Raw genomic sequence first — 19,083 nt, 5'->3', positions numbered from 1 at the left:
GTGCTAGTAATTGCTGACCTAGTTCTATGTGGTTCAAAAGCCCTATGTTTTGCATGTGAAATAAAAGCCACTTTAGCGGTAAAAAGAAGATAGTAATTGCCCATATTACGTTATTGAAAGGAGGGAGGGGTCATTTAAATCTCTTGACTCTGAATTCCAGAGCCATTTCCAAATTCCTAATTAGAGAGTAATTTACTTTCATTGATTTGTGAAATAGATAGGCCATCAGTTAGATTGTCCTTAAGGTTTAGAGTCAGTGATATGTTTAAGGGTGTAGTGTAAACACATGAGACATACATGCTTTGAAGCGGTCCCTGTGACACTGAGACTTTGGAAGGAAAAGCTTGCAGATTTTGCTTATTCACTGTTTTTTTCTCTAGTGTCTTGAATTGTAGCTTACTGAAAATGCAGTCTCCTCCCTTCTCTGGTGGCTTCTCTGGTCAAAGCTCTGTCATGAGTAAGCCACACCCACGTGTCTTCTGAGATGGGAGTTATCTCTCAGAGTATGGCCTGGGCAACCGGCAGCCTCAGCATCACCTGGAGCTGGTTAGAGATGCAGAAGTCAGCCCCGCCCACCTGGGAGCTGGTTAGAGATGCAGAACCTCGGCCCCGCCCCCCTGGGAGCTGGTTAGAGATGCAGAACCTTCTCAGACCCAGATCTGTGTGTCTAATGAGACCTCCTGGCGATTCATGTGCACACTTAGGTCTGAGAAGGACTCCCTAGCTGACTCCTCACCTACTAAGTTCTCTGCTGCCTGTTTATGGCAGAGGAAAATCACTTCACACTCCCCTTGTTCTTACTCCAATCCAAGTGCATCTCTGCTAATTGGTAGGTTCTTTGTAAAAATTAGTGTTTCATGAGAGGTTTTAAAAATTGGGCTAGTCGCTTGGAAAGGTAAAGAACATCTGTGATTTTATCTTCAGCCGTCACGTGGCCTGATGACAGCTTCCGCTTACTGAGCCCTTACTAAGTGACAGGTGCTCTGCTAAGCAGTCATGGTGTCCCCTCTGACTCCCATGGAGAGTAAGTGAACCTTGGACATTAGGTCACAGGACAGTGACCAGTGGAGCCGAGGTCAGACAGGGGTCTTGTCTTGGAGCCACGTGCTACCTGTGGGACCCAGGAGAACCCACTGGGCAGCAGTTTAGTTGGAGGTGATGGGGTAACCTCCCTCGTCCTCAGTGCCCTGGCTTGGGCGGCAGGAGCCTCAGCACCCACCTCACATGTGGTTTATGAATCTGATTTTGTGCCTGTTGGGATAGCGCCTCCGCGTGAGACAGGCCCGTGCGAGCAGGGCCCACGGCTCGTGTGATGTGCTCACCTCTGTGTCCTAGGCACAGGATGGTCGCTGGCGCCTAGCAGGTGCCCAGTGAATATCTGCATGAACAGCCGCCGGGTTGGCGGGCCTCTCGGGTCTGTCTCTGACTCTGTGTGGCTGTAAGCGAGTGCCCCTGCCGCCCACCCTGTCACAGGGGACGGAGGTCGGGCTGTGTGTCCACCCCCATCACGGGGAGGTCGGGCTGCGTGACGTTTTCTGAAAGCCCTTCCTGCTCGGTGATAATCGCTGTTGCTGTGGCACTGAAATGTCTCTGGTTCTGTGTGCTCAGTTTGGAAGTGAGACAGCTGCTACAGACAAACGCCGACTTGCAGAAGGAGCTGGAGAGCGTAAAGGAAAGTGAAGAGGAGAGAAGAGGAAGAGAGGAGGCTTTGAGGTGAGTGCATGAGAGGCAGAGCTGTAAAGAGATCACACAACTCAAAGTATTTCCGTCTTTCCTCGGCACAGCTTCCGCAGTGGCTTTTATACAGCTCCAGCCTGGTTCCATCACTCCCGCCCTGACATCCTTCAGTGGCTCTTCCTTTCTGTCGGAGTAAAATTCCCAATTCTTGGAAAGGGGTCTTCATGATTAGGCCGGTGTTTGCCTCTCTGACGTGATGCCCGGTCCTCGGCACGCACCTTTCACCGCGGCTGTGATCACCACGGGGGGTCACCCGGGTCTGGACACAGCCCAGTGTTGAGCCGCCTGCCTCCTGCTCCCTCAGTGTCACCATTCACAGTTGGCCAGAAAGTGGAAACAGCCCCAAAGCCCATCTCTGAGAAATAGATGAGAAACAAGTATGTTCGTATGACAATAGGAGTAGGCCCTGACACATGGGCCAGCGGGGACCAACCTCGTGTCGCGCGGAGGAAGCAGACAGGAAGGCTGCATGGGGCCGGGTTCCTAAATACAGGGCTAGGCAAATTCAGGGGAGGGGCTGCTGCCAGGCACGGGCTCTGTGCAACGGGGGCGTTCAGGAGCCAGCGGCGGGGGCGTTCAGGAGCCAGCGGCGGCTGTGCCACACAGCGCATGCGCTAAATCCCACTTCACCCCAGGCTTCGCAACGGGGAGTTTCACGTTACATGAATTTCACCTCAATAAAAAATGCCCCAAAAGTAGGTGAGAACCCTGAGCGGAAGTATTTAGCGCTCAGAATAATAAGTAAGACACAGACTACTGGAATGAATAAAATGTTCATTTCCAGGAGAACTGACTGGGTTTTGTCAGAAGGCAGGATTGAAGGAGACCAGAAAGGGTAGGTACACAGGGTAGAGTTGTTCTTTTTTTTTTTTTTTTAAATGTTTTATTTATTTCTGAGAGAGAGAGAGAGAGAGAGAGAGAGACAGCGTGAGCAGGGGAGGGTCAGAGAGAGAGGGAGACAGGATCTGAAGGAGGCTCCAGGCTCTGAACTAGCTGTCAGCACAGAGCCCGACGTGGGGCTTGAACTCACAAACTGTGAGATCATGACCAAAGTTGGACACTTAACCAACTGAGCCACCCAGGTGCCCCATAGGGTAGAGTTGTTCTTACTTGGCCTTGGAAACCTGTAGCGAAGGCACACGTTGTATTTTCTTCCAGTCACACTGTTTGTCAAACCCCCAAATAGGGGGCATCTGGACGGCTCAGTCAGTTGAATGTGACTTTGGCTCAGGTCATGATCTCATGGTCGTGAGTTCGAGCCTGCGTTGGACTCTGTGCTGACAATTTAGAGCCTGCCTGAGATTTCCCCACATACTCATCTAAAATTAAGAAATTTAAAAAAATAATAATAAAAACCAAATAACTCCTGCCCATTCGTCCCTCATGCCCTCAGAACTTTTCCACCTCTTACCACGGTCCGGAGCCGGTGCTGCCTGGGCATCTCTGTCCCTGCCCTCTCAGGGCCCCTGATCTAGACAAGGACACAGACTGCAGAGTGCAATCCTGAGGTGGGGACCCCGGACTGGCCCGCGGCGCAGGAGGGGTAGTAGCCAAGGCCCCGCGTCGCTCCGGGACTGGTGGCCCCGCCAGCTCCACAGGCGGCTGTGCCACACACAGACACGTGTCATGGCACCATGACCAGTAAGATGGTGTCTTTTCCCTCCCACTTTAGAGAGGAAATTCAAACACTTACCAGGAAGTTTCGAGAACTGGAAGAAATCAAGCGAGAAGAAACCGACGACCCCATGGAAACGACTGCCGAGGTATGATGGTCCAGCTGCATTTCTGGCTTCCCGTCCGGGTGCAGTGGGGCTCTCGGCTGACTCGTGAAGGTTCTGCTGTTTCTGTCCCCAGGATTTTCCTGACTCCAAGGCTGGCAATCCACTTCCCTCTTATCACCACTGATTTCCATAAATTGTGTGTGTTGAATCCGGAGTTCTAAACTAACTGTTAGTTAAGTGACTTTTTGAACTAGCTTTGAGTCTCAGTCAGCTAAGCTGCCCAGTGAAGATCTTCCCCAGATTTCACATATGCAGGAAGTGTAATTGCCCCACGAGGGTTGTCCATCAGCGGGTGAGAGGAGTGTGAGGAGGCCCTACAGGGAAGGAGTGATACTTGGTGAGGACATCCTGTACCCAACCCTGCGTGTTTAGTGTGAGCTTCTGACTAGGGCAGAGAGCAGGCCTGGCCCGGAGGAGGCGTCCTCTGCCACCGAATGTTGCACATGTCCAGGTGTTGAAGGCATGTGTGGTGAATGGTAGATTGGAGATCAGGGGTAAGTGCAAGCCAAGCACCCTCCTGTCCCGCTGCTTTGTGGAGGCAGCTGCACTGAGGGGGTCTCTGTGGCCGTGAGGAGCTCCCCTGATGACACCTGGCTCAGTGCTACCTGCACTTGGGCTGCCGGGGGCTCAATGTCCTCCTAGCTAATCCTTTTTTCCAACTGATAGGTTTCTCCAGATGGCAGGTACACCCGTTAACAAATGGCAGAAGCGTTAAAACCCTGAGGCCACACTGGGCTCCGAGAGGACCTTCCCATGTAAATGTGTGGTAGATCAAACCAGGTTGGTCTGGGAAGTGTCCAAAATGAGCGCATGTCAGAGACGGTAGGGTACACGTGGCAGTCTCTCTGTGGCCCTTTTTCCATGAGCCTCTTTCTGCCAAAGACGCGGTGACCTGGGAGTCCACTGGATGGTAGGCTATCCCTGACACGCCCGTTAGCCCAGAAGTGCTGTCGCTTCGAAGGTGACTTCCTGTGTGGTAGCAAGCGGCCTGATGGAGATGGTCATTGGCCATGAGGAGGAAGGAGGGTGACGCGGCTCTAGGGGTGCGTCTTCCTGATGGCCTCCGAGCCTGGACTGGCTTCCACCACCCGAGGCTTCTCTGGTGGGGCCCCCCCCTGCGAGTCTTCCACGTGACACTGCGTGCACTTCAAGAAAGGAAAGAGCTAGAAGTCGAGACCTGGAGAAGCCGAGGAGCGCAGCCCTGCCATGAGGCAGGGGAAGGCAGTTTCACGGTGCACGCTTGCTGGAGCCCCTGGAGTCTGCACGGCAGCCTTGGCCCCGGCACACCTCGCAGGCCAGGGCTGCGGATCGGAGGTTTTCCCGGTGCTTTGGAGAATAGCCTGAGCCCCGCAGATTCCCTGGGCCGGGGTCCAGGCAGCAAGCCAGTGTGTGTGACCGTCCCTTCCCAGGAGACCCCCTCCTTACCTACACACCCGCACTGACCACCCCCGGGGATGTTGGCCAGGGCGGCTGGCAGCCCAGGCATGCAGGGGCATGCAGGGGTGTGCAGGCTCATCTGTCCCCAGGCGCCGCATCACTGTTAGGGGCACGATGACAGTGTCTTTCCAAGGGGGGGGCTCACCGACTGTGACGTGGCTGCTCCGGGTGATCTTGACCCTGGGAGGCACCAGCAGAAGTCAGTGTAGATTTTTCTTCCTTTGTTAATCTGTCTGGTTCTTGGAGTCCCTCCCTCTGCAGGGAGGCTTGCTCAGGCCTGCTCACAGACACAGGAAGAAACACATGTCCTCCCGCTGCCTCCCCAGCGTGTCTACGTGGAGACGGAGAAAAGTCGCTCCAGCGCATTCAGGCGCACTCGAGCATGTCCGGTCGGGAGGGTGGCCCTGGCTGTGGCTCCCAGTCCCTCAAGCCCCACGCTGTCGCCCGGAGGACCCTGAGCCGAGACTGCAGGGCCACCTCTTCGAGCACCTCCACCGCCAGGCGTGCTGCTTTTCCGGCTGATTCCAGGAGTCTGGGATTTCGATCCTCCTGACTCGGTGCGAGCAGAGCGTCCGTGTCAGCAGGGACCCATGATAACAGTTCTTTTCCTCACGAGATTATATCCATAATCACTCTCTCCATTCCTCCCAACAGGGCTCTGGGCGATTTGCTCGGAGTCAGAATTACACTTGGTACTTACGTAGACATCGTATGCCACCCAGAGGTTTGTGTCCCTACAAATGGCAGAAACGGATCTTATAGCCTCGAGGCAGCAGTGCAGACATGCCGTGGACTGCAGGCCCATGTGAGCGGCGCCACATGCCATGGACAGGTGCCCGCCCACCGTGGACTGCCGGCCTGTGTGAGTGGTGCCACGTGCCGTGGGCAAGTACGCACCCACCGTGGACTGCAGGCCCATGTGAGTGGCACCACACGCCATGGACAGGTGCTCGCCCACCGTGGACTGCAGGCCCGTGTGAGCAGTGCCATGCGCCGTGGACAGGTACCCACCCACCGTGGACTGCAGGCCCGTGTGAGTGGTGCCACGTGCTGTGGACAGGTGCCCGCCCACCGTGGACTGCCGATCTGTGTGAGTGGTGCCACGTGCCGTGGACAGGTGCCCACACACTGTGAACTGAGTCAGCAGAACATCATACAGCCACCACCAAGGATGCAAGGGTTTCCGTTTACTGACTCAGAAAGCTGCCTGTGACCTATTGTTTGATGGGAACAAATCCTCCAGAAAAAGTCATAGCATTGATCCCTTTTTATTAGGAAAAAAATTTATAAAACCCGGGAAGATGTCTGAATGGATTACCAAAGTATGGTGGGATCATGAGCGCTTTTTAATTTTCTTCTAGTATAGTCTGAATTTTTTACAACAGGCATGTATATCACACAGGCTTTGTTTTTTTTTTCCTGCGGGACTTGGCCCTCAGCATTTGAACATGAAGGATTAGTTGTAGGTTTAAATTGGGGGGTTGGGGGGGGCGCCTGTATGGCTCAGTCGGTTAGGCCTCCGGCTCTGGGTCTCTGCTCAGGGCTTGATCTCAGGATCCTGCGTTTAAGCCCCACGTTGGGCTCCGCACTGAGCACATTGCCTACTTAGAAAAATAAAATAAATACACAAATGGGGGGGGGGTGTCTGTTTTTAACGGTGGCCTTGAGGAATTTATATGTACATGAAAATTTAGAATTCTTTCAGCTGATTGCCTAGAGTTTTTGAGTAAATGTTCCTTTATCTTTAGGTGACTGATGTCACTTTTTTGCTCAGGTTGGGACACGATGACGGGTCTTTCCTGGCTCCAGAGAAGCAGAGATGTGGGGGTGCATTATGACTGGGGCAGGAGACAGCCCCCTGAGGTTGGGCAGCGGGGGTACTGGGTGACAGTGGCTGACCCACTCGGGGGCACTGGGGCTTGGGCGGCAAGCCAGGTACCTCAAACCCAGGGCGGCCTTGCAGTTTTTAAGTTTCAGTCTCTGCAAGGGCATTCTCCAGCTACGCGTGTCTCCGTGGGCGAGATGAATAGTCCCATATGTTGTTTTCATTGAGAGATGTCTTTGCAGACAATGAATTTGGACCCTTCAGTGTGGTAGATATCAGGTTTATTTCAACGATCAAAGTAGCAATTCTTCTCACCTTGAAAACCAAGCTACATATCAGATTCCTCTAATCACAAGGTCCTGTTGCTCTAAGTCTTAGGCTAAAAGACCAAAAACAAGATGCCTGAAAAGCCGGTGAACCTGGCAGGAACACTCAGGAAGTGCGGCCTAGGTTGAAGGGGCCACCTCCCAGCACCCTCCCACCCCGCAGGGGAGCACTGCCCCCGCCAGCGTTAGGGAGGTGGATGAAGATAGAGCTGAAATCTGTTAGCTACACGTTGTTTCTGCAGACGTCTTTTGTTGTAAGGCTGGACGCGTGGGTGCAGATTTTTCCTCTAAACTGAAAGTCTCGTCTGACGAGCTTTGCCTGTGTCGTGCCAAGTAACACCTGCCACCTTACTGGATCCCCGTCTTCCCTGCCTGGCTTAATCATCCTTTGCACCTTGAATTTCCCACAGACCCCAGAAGAGCCCGGACTGTCACTTCCCTCCAGCAGGCCCTGTCAGCAGGATGCTGAGCCAGACACAAGCGAGGAGGGCTTCTCCTGGCCCCCATCCACCTGCTCCGAGGGCCGAAGAGACACGGCGGCCAGGGTCGTGCAGAGCCGGTGGAGGGCATACAGACACCAGGTGAGAGCCCGGAAGGCCCTGCCATGGTCTGCGCGCGGAGCCCCTATTACACGCAGCAGCTGGCACGTGGGAAAGTGCAGGAGAGGAGAATGCCATGGGGGGTGAGGGAGACACCAGCGCCCGGCCCCACAGTGGAGGAGTGGGTCCTGGGGGAAGGAAGTGAGCCGGTGCACACGGCAGCCACATCGTGGAATCACTGCCCTGTTCCTCTGCCCACAGCAAGGCAGGTCCATCCCGAGCTCTGGGCGCAGGGCGAGGCGGGTCCATCCCAAGTGCGGGGCCCACGATCCCCTTGCCCTCCTACCCCCACCCCTTAGTGTCTGTCACCCTTCTGTAAAGCAGTCTTCCTTACCAGCTAGTCACCAGAGCACAGCTCCCGGGCCTTCCAGAAAGGCAGGGTCAAAGCTTTGAGTGCTAGGTAAGCACTGGTTTCCGAGCAGGGAATGGTCTGGTGGTTGCTCAGCAACCGGACAGGTCCTTCCCACCCTTCCTGCTGGGTGGCAGCAGTGCTGTGTCCAGGGGTCATCATTGTAGCCTTTGTAGCGTGGAGGCCATCCCGCATCTGGGCGGTGGGAGCACTTGGGGCTGGCTCCCGTCGGGCCGGTGGCCTTGTAGGCGCCCTTGTTTCTGGCACAAGGAGGCATCACAGGCTCCCAGTCCTCCTTACCCCAGAGCTGGATGGCGCTTGTGGTTCCTGAGCCACTTGTCTGTTTCTCCTGATCAGTCATTTGCTGCATTAAAAAGATGACACAAAAGGTGCTGGGAGAGCAGCGCCCTCGCTCGCTCCTCCCTACCTTCTAGGCACGGGCTTCCACCCCTTCCTGCCAGGAGCTGGGGCATGGCCTGCTTCATGACTCATGAGTGAAGTCCTTCCTTCCTTCACAATTCCGCATTAAAAGAACTCAGAACAATGAAACGCACGTACCTACATGTGAGAATAAAACATCTCAAAGGCCACTTGGTTGGAAATCGAGGTCCTCTGGGTCTGCAGGTCTTGGGCTCATGCTGGCGTTCGAGGGCATCTGAGGCTGTGAGCAGGGAGGCCCTAGACTTGCCCGGAGCCCTCCTGGTCACTGTGGTTGTGCCCCACACCCAGCTTTTTTCTTTTTTAGGTTTATTTACTTATTTTGGGAGAGAGGGTGGGGAGGGGCAGAGAGAGAGAGAGACCGAGAGAGAATCGCACACAGGCTCCATGCTGTCAGTACAGAGCCTCGTGTGGGGCTCGGTCCCACGAACGGTGAGATCACGAGTTGGACACCTAAGTGACCGAGCCACCGAGACACCCCGTGAGCTGTGGGGTGAACCGCAGGCAGTGCTGGCCACAGTCCAACATGTCTCCTGACTCAGAGGCTGTTTCCACTGGCCACACGATTCCTTCTTCCTGTGTGTCTCAAGTCACAGCACATCTCCACTCCTCCACTCTGCTCTTTTCAGGCTTAATGTCAGACTTCGTCATTCCTACCCCGTATCCCAGCCAGTGCCTTCCTTGTCCTCATCTGCTGCTGCAGATGATCTCGGCCAGTTTCTATAGTGACTGTTATCAGACATATATTTCTGTCTTCCTTTCTTTCCTTCTTTCTCTCTCTTTCTTTCTTTTATACCATGCTGGTCCTCATACTCCATTTTCCCTTAACCTGTCAAGGGACGAATCCTCTTCTGTGACAGCTACAGGGGTCGTGCGCTCTGATTAATACTGACAGCACGCTGGCTAATGCACGCTTGATGGACTGTGCGCGTATCATCCTGGGGCTCCCACACTGGAAGACTTGGGCTTCACTTATATCTATAAAAATACACGTTCTTGGGACCTGTCTGGATCAGCCTGTCTGGGGCGTAGCCTGCCTTTCCCAAGTCTCTGGGTGCTTCTGACGATGGGTCAGATTTGGGAGCCAGTGACCCAGACCTGTGGACGACTTTGTCCAGCGGGCAGTGCCCAGCCACCGCGTGACCCCCTGGAGAGGGCACCTGGGTGGGGACAGCTCCGGCTGTGGGGAGGGGCTTCCCCACCCGGAGTTGAAGACACATGGTGATGCTCATGAGTCACATCTCAGCGATCGCTCCTGCGGGCTGGCCAAGAGCCGCAGGCGACACCAATGTGGCTTGTCTTTAACTGTGACCTGGCCTGAGGAAGCTGGCTATCCAGCTATGGCTACTGGCCCCTCAACACTGTCCACTGGGCCAAGGAGGATCAGGGATGCAGTGAGCCCCAGGGATGTGGGAGGGGGGCTCTCTGTGAGGGGTGAGCCCGCTACCTTGACTCTGCTTTTCCATCCATGGCAACCGTTGGGGGGGCAGGATCAGGAAAGGAATACTCTGGTAAAAAACTCACCCTCATGACTTATTCATGACTTAATTCATGACTTATCTCTTTATTTCAGAAAAAAAGGGCTGTTCTGGACGAGGTAAGCAACAGTTATTTCGTCCGTTTTAGAATATGTACTTCTGCACTGGAGCAGAGTGCGGGTGGGACGTATCTCTCAGGAAGCATCCCAGGCGCCTGTTTTGGTGATGTCAGCCCCAGGGGATGTGAACACCAACTGAGTATTCGGGCAGTTTCACACTTTGAGATTCTTTCTTCCTTCCTTCCTTCCTCCCTTCCTCCCTTCCTCCCTTCCTCCCTTCCTTCTTTCTTTCTTCACACTTTTCTCGGTCATCAGTTCAGAGTGAGGCACCCGGGGGCCCTCAGGCCCAAAACGATGTTGACACAAACAGCAGACGGACCATCGCAGGTCAGAGCACAGGTGTGGTTTAGGGCTCGAGCCAGGTGTGCCGGGAGAGCCGGGCTGGGCGCGGCCGGGAGGTGTTGGGGCTGCAACCCGCCCAGCTCCTTGCTGATGCTGTTGCCTCCCAGCCTGTTTTCCACACGGCCTCCAGGGCAACATGTCTTCCATGATACATAACAGCCACTGCCGCATAAGCCTTGTTCTCAAACTCAGAACAAAATCCAAAGCTGTGGCCTAAACCCCCTCTGTGCCACACGCCCTGGCGACCCTCCAGCCCTGTCCCTCTCTAGCCAGTCTGGAGGCTTTTTCAGCACTCCTCGACACCACCAGGCATATTCCCACCACAGGGCCTTTGCACTTGCTGCTCCCCCTGCCTAGAAGGCTCTTCTTCCAGATACGTGCATATCTTGCCCCCTTGCTTTATGCAGGTCCGTATTGAAACATTATCTTCTCAGAGACCCGCCTCCGCCCCAACTACCCTGTGCCAGCCATCACTCCAGCCCTGTGTCCTGCTTTATTTCTCTCTGTAGTTTTCATCCCTACTTGATATTTTGATAGTTTGCTTTTTTTTTTAATTGCTTGTCTTGCATTGTGATGGAGGTTCCGCAGAGGCAAGGATCATCTCTGCCTGGGCCACTGTGTCCACAGCTCCCAGAGTGGAGCCTGCCACGTGGTAGGCTCTCGGCAAGTATCTGTGGAACGGGAGGGTGAATGGGTGAATCCGGGACTCCTCCAGGGACCTGTTGTGTGTTTCCCAGCCGGCTGGTGCGGGCTGTCGTGCTCTGCCGCGAGCTTCCTGGCCGTCCTGGGTCTGAGCATCCACCCCTTGCCAGGCAGCTGTAGTGCGTCCAGGGGGCTGGGCTTCTGTCAAGCTTTGGGTGGTGTAAGCTGGCAGCCATCACCCTCAGCCCGTGTTGCCCACAAGGAGCCCTAGATCCCTGTCGTCTGTGTGTGGGGAGGTCCCTGTCACCCCTGTGCCGCGAGCCCCCTGGGTGAGCCTGCATATGTATTTGCCTTAACGAAGGTTCCATTACTGTACTTTGTTAGGGCTGTTTGTTTTTTTTTTAATGGTTATTTATTTTTGAGAGACACAGAGCATGAGCAGGGGAGGGACAGAGGGGGAGGGAGACACAGAGTCCAGAGAGGCTCCAGGCTCCAAGCTGTCAGCACAGAGCCCGAAGCGGGGCTCGAACCCATGAACCGTGAGATCATGACCTGAGCCAAAGTCAGACACTCAACAGATTGAGCCCCCCAGGTGCCCCTTCTTGGGCCTGTTTCTTAACCTTGAGTTCAGGATATCAGCTTCACCTTCTTCTCAACAGGGACAAAGCAAAGGTGGCTTTATTTCCATGACTGATTCTGGAAGCATCTAGATCTCTAAACACACGATGTTTAGAGACTCAACGTAATAGCGTGTCATTCCCCTAAAATGCTGTGAAAGCTGAAATCCTTTGTCACGCTGTGCCATGTTCACCCTGGTCTGGCGGCCACTGCCCGAGACCTACAACCCTGATTCCAGAACTCAGCAGAGCGTTCACGTGTGCGTCTGAAGAAATTATTGAAGATTAAGTTCAAAGGATAAACAATTCCTTTGCAACAGTTTGAGATCATGTTCTGCCCTGCTTGACTTTGTGTTTTCTTATTGTTTGTTTTTGAGAGAGAAAGCAAGCACAGGCGGGGAGGGGCAGAGAGAGAGAAGGGGATAGAGGATCCCAAGCAGGTTCTGTGCCGAAAGCAGTGAGCCTAGTGTGGAGAGCTCACGAACTGTGAGATCATGTGGAGTCGAAGTCAGAGGCTCATCTGACTGAGCTGCCCAGGCACCCCTGGCCTACCTGATTTTGGAAGATGTGTATGAAGAGCTGTGGTGCAGCATAAACTGCCCAAACAGAAACATAACTACTGTAAAATATGGACGAATACTAGCAGCTAAATTTAATAGCCTTTAACAGAGGATCTGGTTTCCTGCGGGATCAGCTGCCGTGATGCAGTAGCGAGAGAAGTCCTTTCTCTGCTGCTCGGGCTCTGCTCTCTGGTCTCCCTTCTCTGCACCTGCCATCTTCTAGGGGAATTAACATCCCTTTCCCTCTCTCCTCGGTCCCTGCCAGGCAGCTACGGTGCTTCAGGCGGCATTCAGAGGACATCTCACGCGGGCGAAGCTATTAGCAAGCCAAGGGCATGCTTCGGGGCTCCCCGGCCTGCCCAGCCAGGTAACCCCCGGGGACGGGCACAGCAACGCGCTGACCTCTCTCTCCCCATTTCTGCATCTCCTGCCTCATCTACAGAGGCAGCATGGCATCTTCCTGTCTTCATATCCCTCCTTGTACCTTACTGTCCGTCACAAGGCACATCAGGCCAGGCAGGCTCGGATGGGTTTAACGTCAGGGGCCAACCCGCTTTGAGGTGCTCACATGCTAGATAGCTCATCCATTTCACAATTAAGATATAATCTTAATGCGTGAAGGTAAGCATTTTCCTGCTCTGTGAAAACAAGATGTTCATTTTAAGAATCTCTAGAATCTGAGAATCAGGAAGCTGCTAAGCACCTAGTACCCAGTTGAGCCTCCTGGAACGGGGCCCCTGAGGGCCAGGCGGGGTTCTGGCCACACCCACTGTCATTTTGCTGCAGGACCCTCTGTCACCACGTGTTCCGAGCCCCACCGTCCAGGCGGAGGGCAGCCTGGGACAGGAGGAGGCTGTCACCGCCATCCAGTCCGTCCTCCGGGCGCACCTGGCACGGATCAGGCACAGGTAAATCCAACCCACAGGCCTGCCTCTGTTCTGTGTCCCTGGGAAATGCCCGCCACAGACGCAGCGCAGGGAGCTGCCCGTCCAGGAGGCCTGCCTGTAGTGCACAGGTGCAGGGAGTGGGAGCTGGGACCTTGGCGGGTCGCCCTGACGAAAACACCCCGTGAGGAGTTCCACCCATGTGTGCAGCTGGGATAACCCGCGAGTTCTGGCCTTCAGGAAGATGCCTTCCTGCAACGGTCCTCTGCGTGGTTCCAGCACCCGCCACTTTGTAGGCTGGCCATCTTGTCCTAACGCATAGTCCTTTTTCAAACAAAACGTGACACCACCCCAGTGTCCTGGGAAAGATTGGCATCGTCAGAGCCTTCCTGGGGCAACAATGCTGTTCCCCGTAGCACCACTGCTGCCAGACCTGCGGGGGCACTGGCTGCAGAGCCTCGGAGTCCATCTGATTCCCCTGGGGGGGTGGTGCTCCCTGGAGTATTCCTGGGAGGGGTGTGCATGGAAGCAGAGGGAGTGTCCCTGGGGCGGGGGGGGGCTGCGCTGCTCCCGGGCTCGGGCTCCCTGCACCTCCCCGCCCTGCTCTTCCTCCCCAATTTCAGTCTCAGCTCCTCTCCCCCACAGGAGAGCCAGGTGTAGCCAGAATCTCATGGTCCTGGTTCCCTGTAAGCGAGGACAGCTGGGGACTCCACGTGGGTCAGGGTCCATCCCAGCGTGGCCAGCAGGGCCAGTGACCATGTCCACTGGGATGGGAAAGGCACGGGAGACGGAAAGGAAGGCATCTGGCCCTGACCTCAGCCATGCACCAGTGCTGTTGGCCTCCCGCACATCCGTGAGTCCTGCTGTGGGCCTCAGTCCATGTGGGCCTTCTGTGAAGTCCAAGCAGCTGGCCTGTCTCTCTTCTGCAGTGCCGCCAGTCAGAGGACCATCACCACAGCGTCCAGGAGAAGGCCCCTTCCAGCCACACACAGCCAGCCGTCGTCTCCACCCTGGCCTGCCTCCTCTCCTGGTAATTTCACTTCTGTCTCCATTTCCCTGGCCCTCTGAGCTCCCTGCAAAGAGCTGCCGCTGCCTCGGAAGCGTGGGGTGTGGGCACATGGGGGCTTGTCCACTGTGGCCACCTACCAACAGTGCAACCACAGCAGGGAAATCCTGGACCTCTAGAGGTGGCTTCGGGGTCAGTGGTGGCAGCTTCTGGGCACCTGCAGGCCACATGGTTGGAGCATCATGACTCGTTCTGATTCTTGGCTCTAACTGGAGCTGCTGGTTTCCCCCCTCTGGGCCAGGGCTTTCCCTGTTTGTTGAGTTTAGGTGAAGCTTTGCTTGTATTTGCTCTTCGGCCCCACAAAGACCCCAGACAGTGCAGAGACCCCTGGGACTGGCAGGGGTGCTGCGCCCCAGTGGCGAGCCCCAGCCCAGCTCTGCCCGGTGGCAGACGTGGTGTCCCGGGCAGGGCCCTGGTCTTCGGGGCCTGTCTCCCCGCACGTGAAGTAGATGCCAGGTGAGAGCCTGGACATTGCTTTCAGGCCCCGCGATCGTGACCTCTCCTCACGCTTCCTCCTCTGTGACTCATTCGTGCTCTTACTGTGATGTTGGCAATGAGCGAGAAGGTGGTGCCATGAGGTCTGAGACGGTCACTGGACCAAGAAATGCAGTCCTGAGGTCCTATTAGTGACAGTGGGACCATTTCCGGGACTTTTCTGTCCTGAGCTCGCAGGTCACAGAGATGGAGTCTGAGGACAGGTGGGAAGTGGTGCTTCACGTCAGGAAACGTCACCAGAGGAAGCCAGACCCACTGAGGTGTAAAGACAGGTGGAGGTGACGAGTCCCTCCCGGGTCCCACGCCAGCCTTGTACAGGGCAGGCACTTCTAGTTTGCATGTCGTTTCAGCTCAAGAGGACAGTGAAGCGAGCAGCGGGGAGACCGTGGACGGGCCGGCGGCCGAGGCCGAGGCACCGGGGAAGCCAGCAGCCATGCAGCCCTGCTCCGGTGAGTGGGGGCGGCTGCGGCCTTTGGGGGACTGGGTCTCAGAGAAGGTCCCGAGGAGCTGAGGGGGCATCTGCCCTGGACATCACCATAGCGTGGGAAATCACGCTGTGTCCGTTCCAGTCACGTGGCCCAGCCTGTCAGAGCTCGCAGATGCTGCACCATGGCGGCCCCCAGGCCCCAAGTATTGAGCGAACGGCAGCAGCAGCAGGATACACCGAAAGACACGCACATGCTTGGGGCCTGCGGAGCCATCCAGAACTCCAGGCTCCCGAAGTCCCTCCCCACACTGTGTCGTCTCCTGCCAAGGGGGTTATCACACACGCTGCTCTCAGTTCACAGCAGGGCTGTCTGGCCTTTGTTTGGTCCGATTGTGACAGTGTTTTTGAAGAAAAAAAAAAACTTGAAGACGAACATTTTAGCATCCTAAGGTTCTTCTCTCGTATGCTCTCTCGAAAGCGCCAGGAGCAGCTGAGCCCAGCTTCCTTCCCTCTTTACCCCAGACCAGCACCGGCCCCCTCTCACTCCTCCCCAGGCAGATTGTGGCCCTTCCTCCCATCCCTCACCCTGTTGGGCCCTCGCCAGGCCCCCCCAGGGCACAGGCGGTCTACAGGTGGCGTCCCTTCCAGCGTAGAAGGAGGACCCTGGAAGGTTGCTGTGTGGGAAGAGTGCAGGAGAGGGGTTGCCGGGCGCCGTGTGGCCCTGCCTTACTGCCAGGTGGATGTGCCACCAGGAAGCTGGCTCTGACAACACAGGTGGCCGCCAGCCTTGCCAGCGCTGGGTCACAGCTTCTGCCCAGGCCCCAGGCTTGGGGTGCTGTGGCGAGGGTGGCCCCCAGGACCCCTGGCCGAGCCTGAGCTTGCCCACTGCTGGCCGGCCTTTACCTTCTGCAGGTGTCTGCCTTTTGGAAATGGCCACAGTGTCCAGGGCTGAGCTTGGAGACTCAGGTGGTCGGTGCTGTGTGACACTAATCCCGAAGGTCATTCCCTCCCTCGCTACTTTTGGGCCTGACCTGGGGCTTGCCTGGCAGGAAGTAGGTGCTGTGCAGAGCATCCGAGACTGGCAGCCGGGGTGCACCCCAGCCCTGAGCAGCTGCGGTGATGACCCCACTCTGGTTCCTTACAGGGCTGTCCTCTCCCTCGGGACTGGGACCCGCGGACGACGGCAGCTCCGACGACTCCGATGAGATTGTGGTGGCTCCGGCTATGGCCGTGCGGAAGGCCACTTCCCCACCCTAGGCCCCGGGCCTGCCCCTCACACGGCGACAGCCCTGCAGGGAAGCTCAGGGTTCAGAGGATGAAGTGCGTCCTAACTATGACTGGAAAGTATTTTATCTTGTTAGGAAAGAGCTCCCTGCTCCACACACACCTCAGTGCCCTCATCGGTTCTTCTCTTCTGTTGCGTTTGGTCACCTTTTTGGTTGGTTGTTCAGGGAACCCTGAGTGCCTTGATTTCATCTCCGGGAAGGGCCAGCTGGGCTGGTTCTCAGTGTCAGACACACAGCCGCTTCTGCCTGGGCAGGGCAGCGGGGAGCCCTGCACACACGTGCTCAGGAGCGGCTTCCTGGGCACCTCCAGCCAGGAACCCTGCACTCACGTGCTCGGGAGCAGCTTCCTAGGCACCTCTGGCCGGGAGCCGGAAGACCAGCCTTGTCTAGAGCCGCGCCGACGGCACCTTCTTCCTCTCCCACATCTTCTCCAGCACCACGTGCTCTGATCTCCACCCAGTAAGTAGGTGAAGCAGGATATGCCGGGCCGTACCTTCTGGAAGAGAGAGACGGGACAGACCCCTGTGACAGGGCATGGCGTTTCCAAGTCTCATGAGACATGAAGACGTCGGGGCCCCAAGATGGGCTCATGGTCCTCAGGCTCCTCCTCCTGCCCCTCTCCACACAGACCTTCACCTGCCATCGTCCCCACTCCCAGGGCCCTGTCCCCAAGAGCTGCTGTGCCCAGGAAGGAGTTTGGCAGTATGTTGTCAGTGGGTAGATCAAGCCTTAAAAAGTACCAAACTCTAACCACAAAGTAGCATCAGGTTTGCCTTTGAGAAGTGCAGCGGGGTGGCTGTCCCCAGGCCCCGGGGCAGGGCAGGAGTGCTGCTGGGCTCACCCTGGGGAGGGATCAGAGTGGCCACAGGTGGGGGGCGCCCTAGGCCCTTGCTGCATGCAGGCCCTGGCTCCCGCCCAGGCTGTGCCACAGAGCTCCCCCTTTGTCTGCAAGGTCAGCCCTTGCTCATGGGACCGCAAAGAGCCTCAGGCATGGGTGCGATGTCAAAGGCACCTAGAGCCCCGTGCCCCCAGGTTGGGCATCCTAGTCTCCCCGGGCCCACAGCTGCTGTTAGGAAGCTCATTCTGGCCGGGACGGAGTGTGCCGGCTGCACTGTTTCCAAGGTCAAACTTGGGGAGTAGGTAATTCTTCTCTGGGGAAAACTTTGGGCCTCCTCCCTGTGGTCAGGAAGCTTCTGGCACCAGGACCAGCTGGGTGTGCAGCGTCGCCCACCTGTGTCCACCCCGGGACCACCCGGCCCGGCTGCGTCCGTACAACAGCTGGAGAAAAAGCTCAGCCAGAAGGCTCGGCTTGTTTAGTCTCGTTTGCTCAGTCTGTGGGCTGCGAAGTCCATTTTCTTGTTTTTTGTCTCTCTCACTGGACCGATTGGTAACTGGACCGAATTCACCGCCATCCCTGGCTTGTTTCATGCGTGGGGTCTGTTCCCTACTGACCGGACCACCCTCATCTGGGTCCCGAGCTCAGAGCTAAGGTTCTGTAGGGGCTGGGCAAGCCCTGGGGGCCTGCCCGGCACTCAAACAACGGGCATCTCCATCCTACTCATCACTTGGGCCTGGAGAACAAGGCCCCGCGTGGTGTCCAGGCTGGCCTGTGCGCCTGTGTTTTCCAAGGAGACACCCTCAAGCATTGTAAATATGTACATTCGTCTGCCTGTGCGCTTCTTCTTGTTGATCTATTAAAAGCAAACATTTTCAAAGCTGCCTCAGTCACTGATGCACGTCCAGGCTGAGTTCATCCCTGGTGCAGTGTGTGCGCCCTCTGGGGGCCAGCCTGGTGGCTCTGTGACCCCGCAGGCCCTGAGGAGAGCTCCAGGCCACAGGGCTGGGCTTCCAGGGCTGAGAGCAAGAAGGGCCTAGAGGGCCTATGGTGATATGCCCGCTCGGCCCCAGGCGCTCCCCAGACACAGCCTCAGGGCACCAAGGCCAATTTGGGGAGGGTCCAGCAGAAGGGAGATAGGCACCTGCAACGTCAGGCACTATGCGCCCCAGAGGCACAGGTCCATGCCCTCCCAGGGGGAGTCCAGGAGCATGTGTGGCTCACTGTGCCCTGCTGTCACCACAGCACCTGCATGCCGGCTGGGGGCTGTCAGGCGGTGCTGATCTGAGAAGCACACCCTGTCTCCACCCTGGCTGCCCTCACGGTGCCGGAGCAGCAGCAGCATCTCCCGGCCCTGATCCGGCTGACCTGCCCCACCAGAGCCGGCCTTCTGAGCAGGGGAGGGGAGGCTTCCAGGCTGCTGCCACCGCCACCCCCCTCCCTCCTGAAGTGGTGCTGTCCCCCACTGGCATGCACTGAAGCTGGCCTGGCCACTGAGATGCTGCTCCTATTGCCTGGGCCGTGGGAGACCCCAGCCCAGGAGCCAGGTATGGAGCCAGGTGGTCACGGGGGATCCTGGCAGTGCCATGGCCCTCTGCGGCCCTGGACTCGCACCCACCCACCAGGCACACGCTGAGAGAGGGCACAGAGGGCAGTGCCAGTGGGAAGAGCTGGGGCGGGACCAGGCGGCTGCCCAGCCAGGAGGTGTGAGTGCCGTGCCGAGGGGCAAGCTGGGTGGTAGGCGGTTTCCAGGGCGCTCGGCTGCGGGTCTCCGTGCCAAGTGACCCGGGAGAGGCTCTCGGCCGGGAGGTGCCCCTGGTGGGGTGGACAGGTGAGGGCC

At 56.8% G+C, this 19,083-nt stretch overlaps 1 protein-coding gene across 1 annotated transcript in view; it reads left to right on the top strand.

Annotated features, from left to right (window-relative positions):
* IQCE (IQ motif containing E) overlaps positions 1-18,140 on the top strand; it is a 43,267-nt gene extending 25,127 nt beyond the window's left edge. Inside the window, exons 15-23 of the mRNA XM_039226144.1 lie at positions 1,609-1,713; positions 3,410-3,500; positions 7,517-7,687; positions 10,066-10,089; positions 12,516-12,617; positions 13,037-13,158; positions 14,064-14,164; positions 15,046-15,144; positions 16,267-18,140. Coding sequence (XP_039082075.1) covers positions 1,609-1,713; positions 3,410-3,500; positions 7,517-7,687; positions 10,066-10,089; positions 12,516-12,617; positions 13,037-13,158; positions 14,064-14,164; positions 15,046-15,144; positions 16,267-16,379 — 928 coding nt within the window. The 3' untranslated portion in view covers positions 16,380-18,140. The remainder of the gene's footprint in view (positions 1-1,608; positions 1,714-3,409; positions 3,501-7,516; positions 7,688-10,065; positions 10,090-12,515; positions 12,618-13,036; positions 13,159-14,063; positions 14,165-15,045; positions 15,145-16,266) is intronic.
* Positions 18,141-19,083: the final 943 nt, after the last annotated feature.

This window comes from Hyaena hyaena, unplaced genomic scaffold (genome assembly GCF_003009895.1).
Source record: "Hyaena hyaena isolate Hyena2069 unplaced genomic scaffold, ASM300989v1 scaffold_20, whole genome shotgun sequence".
Classification (NCBI taxonomy): Eukaryota; Metazoa; Chordata; class Mammalia; order Carnivora; family Hyaenidae; genus Hyaena; species Hyaena hyaena.
This window is presented reverse-complemented; position numbering and strand designations above follow the sequence as displayed.